General features: G+C 46.6%; 1 protein-coding gene across 1 annotated transcript; it reads right to left on the bottom strand.

The window, feature by feature from the left end:
- Positions 1-1,928: 1,928 nt before the first annotated feature.
- LOC138886119 (uncharacterized) lies at positions 1,929-5,913 on the bottom strand. The gene is made up of 8 exons (XM_070167153.1): positions 5,886-5,913; positions 5,675-5,797; positions 5,170-5,309; positions 4,876-5,067; positions 4,414-4,803; positions 4,290-4,343; positions 2,571-2,741; positions 1,929-2,348 (listed from the first exon to the last, which is right to left on the bottom strand). Exons 1-8 carry the CDS (start codon positions 5,911-5,913, stop codon positions 1,929-1,931), a joined length of 1,518 nt encoding a protein of 505 aa, XP_070023254.1.
- Positions 5,914-6,384: the final 471 nt, after the last annotated feature.

Raw genomic sequence — 6,384 nt, forward strand, 5'->3', positions numbered from 1 at the left:
TATTATTCCAAAACGGGTTTTTACCGGGAAGGTTTATCATGAGGCAACATCCACGCGCTACCTAAGAAGGATCCAACAAGCGTACGAGGCTTCTTTTGCAATAAACCCCGAACATTGGAGGATACCCCCTTGAGAGGTCATCCACTCGGAAGAACCAGGGAACGTCAAACGAGGTCCCAATAGGAAATGATGTACCAGGACAAATGGTCATGTGAACCGTGTCCGCATATGCCGGGCTCACAGCAACAGAACAACATGTACTTATGCAAAACAATCAAAGAGTATCTTTTGCCAAAGCATCTCGTGCTCCAGAGAAAATTTAGCATTTTCACAGCAAGGATCCCTCCACCGAGAATGCCCCGAAATACTCGGTGACTAGCGTCAACAACTCGACACCCGTATGACCCTAGGGTTGAAACTCCATTCTCATCAGCCCTCAATGAGGCAGCACAAAAATTAGGAAATATCTCCAAAAGTGAAAAATGTCCCTAACACTCAGAGACTGGCATCGCAAACTCAGAAAGCATATGACCTCAGGGTTGGAATCTCAAAGATCGTAAGCCCTCAATGAGGCAATTCTGAGCTCACAAGTAACGACCCCCGAGCCATAGCAAACTCGATGACTCAGAGACTATCACCAATCACCATTCATTTTAAATCCATAGGCCATAAAACCCCGAGCGGGTAGACTCGGTCTAGTAAGACCTCAATGGCATGAAAAAACTGTAAGACCTCAATGGCATGAAAAAACTGTGAGATCTCAACGACATGAAAAAACTATAAGACCCTAATGGCTTGAAAAACTGTAAGCCCTCAACGACATGAAAAAATTATAAGACCTCAACGGCGTGAAAAAAACTGTAAGACCTCAACAGGCATGAAAAAACTGTAAGACCTCAATAGGCATGAAAATTTTGTAAGACCTTACTACAGGCATAAAACTCGATCCCGAAGTTTAGGCTATATATCGAATTTGTAAGACCCCTAAAAAGGCATACCCTTGATATAGATGCCTAAACTACTCACTTCGAACCAAAATGGCTCCGGCCAAACACAAATGACTATGCTCATACGGCTGCACCAGCCGAATTAACGTGACTTGGGGATGCCCGACCGTAGCTACAAAATTATAGGCCATTACTTCAAATCTACTTCGAAAAGAACCGGTTAAAAAGGGTACCCTCGACAGGAAAAAGAGCTTCGACCATGTCAGCTCCAAATCATAAGGCTTTGATCTACTCAGCCTAAGAGCTAAACCTTCCGAGGTGCTCGAACATCGCTACAAACGACTTGAAATTGAGGTTCTTCCCGAACCGACGACGGGTCAGGCAAAATCATTTCAAAAAGTCCTTAATGAGAGGAAAACAAAGCCTACATATACCTAAGGGAAAAGCGTAAGAGCTATTGTCTCCAAGCTAATGAGCCCTAGGGCCACACACGCTAAAAGGTCGCAACGACCAAAAGCATAAGAGCCATTGTCGCTAGCTGAACATTTGAAAGCTTGAGGGTCAAAATGAGCTCGAGTCGTAACCGGATTCGGAGACCGGACCTAAAATAGTTAACTATACATGTCTAAGGGCACCACATATAGAAGGTATCTTCGACCCAAGGCATAAGAGCCATTGTTGACAGCCCGTACAAATATAAAACTTGAGGGTCAATTGAGCTCGAGTCGAAACCCGCCTCGGAGACTGAACCCAAAATAGTTGAAATGCATATGCCTAAGGGCAAAAGGTAAGAGCCGTTGTCATCAGCCTAACGAGCCTTAGGGCCGTACCACAGATTTAAAGATTTCTACTATCTCAAAGATCGAATCGACCTGGTTGAAATCTTGACAAACAGAAACACAGAATACACAAATTGCGAGGTTCACCCCTTATACATACAGGTGATAAAATACAAGCTCCATTTACAACATACTGTGAAAGCTATGTACACAGGAACAAGGCAAGAAGTAAAACGGCCCCCCTCCATGACAAGGGTCCGGCGGCCCCTTCCTCGCCATCTTCAACATCGGACAGAAGGAACTTGGCCGCATACTCCTCCCCTTTGGCTTGCTCGATTTCTTCTATGAGGTCAAAGCCGCTGGCGTGAATCTCCTCGAGAACTTCCCTCTGAGATTTGCACCTTGCATACTCCTTGCTACTGCTCATAAGATTAAGGGCTCTCTTCAGATCAGCTTTAGCAACGGCAGCACTCTTCAAATAGGTCGCCGCTTTCTGTCCTGTCATGGTGTTTCCCATCACAACCTCGGCCAGGACATTCACCACCTCGGCCTTCTCCTTCGAAAGCTCAGCCGAGAGCCTTGTGATCATATTCTCCCGTGTAGAATCATTTGCGCAAACGGTCTAGATTTGCACCTTAAGAGCAAAAACTACGGCTAGAGCACTCTCTTTGGCCGCAAAATGGGTACTTACATGCGCCTGTAGCTCGTTGAATTTGCGTTTGACTCAATAAACCTCGCCCCAAAGCTGTCCCAGCTCATCCACCTTGTTCTCCAATTGAAATATCAAAACGTCAAGCCGCCAAGATGAAAAGGGGAGTGCAAGCTAGCATGGAATGCAGGGTACCTTTTTTTCTAGGCAGATCTCATGGCTCCGGCTCCGGTCCACCTCGCGCTGCAGGGAAACCAACTCGCTTTCCTTTTCCACACAAAGAAGATTAAGGGATTTTTCCCAACCCAAAGCCTCCCGCAACAGGGCCTCACAGTGAAACAGCTCGAATTTGAGCTTGTCAAAGGCCTGTGAAAGAAAACTAAATGGAAAAAGAAAGGCATAGGACCAGAATAATCTTACAACGATCAAAACTCACCATAAGACTGAGCCGCTGAGCCTCGCCAAAGGCTTAGCCAATATCTGATGTCTTGCTACCGTTAGAAGGTAGACAATCGACCGAATCGCTTCTTTTAAAATGCAGAGAAGGAGTCGCTCCACTACAAGCTCCTTCGTACCCCGGGGCATCCTTTCATTTGTCATCAATACTCGATCCCGAGGCCAACAATCTCTCCTCCTCCCTCGGAGGACACGACCTCATTTCGGAAAAATCTCCGATATTTGTTGTAGTTGAGTTAAAAAGCCGACAAGAAAAGTGCCATTTTTAGGAAACAAACCACCGAACACCTACCATGATACTTCACCTCCCATCTCCCTTTGGACAGATCTCACCATCGGTGCCTATCATAAATCGAGCAAGCTGCTAGTTTATGAGACCACTCGGCTAAATCTGGGACCTTGTTCGGCAAACAATGAGTTGCTACAAGTATGGAATGGAAAGATATCATTATGGAGACTGCCTTCGCTCAAAATGATGATAGTTCAGATGAGACACTTACGTGTGAAGTTCCATTTCTCAGGAAATGGAAAAAATTCTCTAGGGATGACATCGGTCGTTCGAATCTGAATGAACTGATTCATCCATTCACCATCATCATCCTCTTCGCTACTAACGACAGGAGCTCGGGTGGATCAATGTTGGAGAGAAATCAAACCCCGATAATGCAGTGGTCAATATATCCTCATGAGATGGCTGAGGGTAAATTATCCTGGCCTTATTAGCAAAATATCTCACCGTTTATACTATTTTCCAAATAAAGGGGTGAGCCTACACCAATGTAACCCGATATCTCCGACAAAAATCAAGCATGACCCGGTCAGGAGAAGGTACTTGTAATACCGCGCCTTCTCCCCATCCGCAATCTTTTCTGATCATTTCGAGGATTTCCTCTCCCATTAATGAGATGATTCTCGACACATGCCCCTAGTGGCTCGGAACATTGGGAGGCCTCCCCGGTGTGATGGCTCTCCTCGAGGCAGGGCACCATGAGGCCCACTCACCGGGCACCAGTGGTGCGTCACTATCACCAACCAAATGCGGAGCATAGGAAGAACTCTTCTCTCCCTAGAAATCAGACGTCGATGTAGCAGTCGTGACTACAATAGATTATGGGGGGAAATATGTGGATCTAAGCAAAATATTTTGAGTTGAAGCAATAGAAGGACTGACATAAAGTGCAAGGCTTTGTGGAATAGGTAGTCTCTCAAAGCAGCAGAATCACCAGTGGAAAGGAAAGTGAATGAATATATAGGGGCAGAGCAGCAACTGCCCGCCTACCCAAAAGGCCAATTAATTCTGTCTGCGTTAACATCACCCTCTTATAAGGAAATACACTGATAGAACCGCCCCAGGACCCCCTTTATCAGGTCGAGCAAATGTTGCAACCCAACAGAATTCGAGAAAGTAGAGGAATAAAAAAATTGAATAACTGAAAGAAGAGAAGTTCCTCTTTTTACATTCCCAAAAACGTGTCCACAAGAGACATCTTTACAAAATCCATCCCCCGGGGACTGCATACAAAGGGAAAAAGAAAGGACGCAAATTACTTGGGGACTACTCTTCATCACCACTATTTTTGACCTCATCTAGGACAATTAAAAACGCCAGTTCTCTCTCTAATTCGCGGGCTTCCTCGAGATCAACTGACATATCGATGCCCCGGGCTCCGATCTCCTCCAGGGTTTCTCTCCTCGCCTCCGCCTTAGCATGATTGATAGCCTGAGCTAGCTTATGCTCAATTGCTATCGACACATCACAAGCTATTTTATGCGTCGTGACTGCATCATCCAGATAAGTGGTAGCATTTCTTTCAATCTCGGACTTGGCCGCGACTAAGGTAGCAACCTCCTTGCGAGCATCCTTGAGAAGATCAAGGGATGACACCAACTCCTCAGTAGCTACCTCACTTTGCTTCCTCAGCCCGAGGATCTCCGCATTCAGTCGACTAATCTGTGAAACATTTTGCTCGACCTGCAAAAGAAAGGTAAGCCAATTTGTGTCAGAATATGGGAGAAAAGGTCGGGTACGAGCAGGGCGAGATACTTGTGCAGTGAGATCAGCCTTTTCCCAGAGCGCTCTCTCCAAAGCAGCTCGGAGCTCTCCTAGTTCTTTCTCTCCTCGGGCAGAGTGAGCCTTCGAATCCCGCAGTATCAAGGTAAGCGTCTTACACTCCCCTTCGTGGTAAGAAAGCTCCTCGCGGAGCCGAACGAGGGCATGATCAAACATATCCTTACTCTGTGACATAACGGAAAAGTTAGAAAGATGAAGAACGACACCTAAGACTAAAAGAAATATATGAAAGATAGCTATAACCGGCCGCAAGAATCTCTCCACCACCTTGACAGCGATAGGAATGTCAAGACCGACACTATCTCTAGCACCGTCAAAGATGTTGGCAAGGGGGCCTCCCACTTTGAGAGGAATCATTGCTTTGATGGTGTTCGCTTCTTGACATCCCTTAGTTACCCTGACAAGACCTGAAAGCACGAGATTAAATCAATCATGTCGTCGATTTCCCCAAAGGGCAACCCCTGTTCCTGAAAATATCTAGGCCCCGACCCTTCAGGATCGATGGCAGCGGTCCCCCCAATGGAAATTGCGCAAAACCCGATCATACGATCTGAGGCCACATTAACACCCCCCTCAAGGGTCTCCAGTCTACAAACCGACCTGAGCCGGCCGTTCCAGACTCAGCAACTCCGATCGAGGCACCTGCAAGGCTCCTGCACTCGACCTCGTCTTCCGATACAACTGGCATTCATTGTCATCATCATCCTCGCCGTCGAGATTTTCCCCTGAAGTTGAAGCAGAGGTCCTAGCGGCAGCTTGATGCTCGAGTGACCTGGATTTCTTTGCGGTAGGAAGGTCGACAGCTGCCTTTCCTTCTCTCTTCTTGCCCTTGCCGGGCTCCGAAGCCTCTGTCTCGCCACCAGGGGCGGCCTCATCTTAATATTCTTGCCAAGTCCTGCATAAGCACGATAACCATAATTTGTCAACAGAAAGAACGCAGGGAGAAACACAAATCTATGACATAGATAACAAATATGCTTTACCATGATTCTTGGCCACCCATCGCCCCATGGCTAGATCGGTCTAAGACCGAACATGATACAGGAACACAGCGTCCAACCGTTTAATTCACCCCAGCAAGTCTGAAACTACCTCTGGGTACCAAGTAGTGGCTACGTGAAATGACAATGAGATCATCATTTCGGAAAAAAGGGAAGAAAATTACAAAACATGGTTAAGAGAGAGTCGCTTATGCTGTGTGTTCCACCTCTCCGGGAAAGGAATCCTCCGGGCCGGAATGATGTCCGAGGTCCTTACTTGGACGAACCTGCTCATCCATCCTCGGTCCTTCCCCTCGTCGATGCTCGAGAAAAATGATTTTTTGGATCGATTATGGAGCCGGATCAAACCTCAATAAAATCGAGGGTTGTACAGCCTAATAAAATGGTTGAGGGTAAAAACCTCGCCCCCAACCCCTTCGGTGAAATAACGGAGCATCAATACTATCCTCCAGACAGAGGGATATATCTGACCGAGCATGAC

This window comes from Nicotiana sylvestris, chromosome 2 (assembly GCF_000393655.2).
Source record: "Nicotiana sylvestris chromosome 2, ASM39365v2, whole genome shotgun sequence".
Lineage (NCBI taxonomy): Eukaryota > Viridiplantae > Streptophyta > Magnoliopsida > Solanales > Solanaceae > Nicotiana > Nicotiana sylvestris.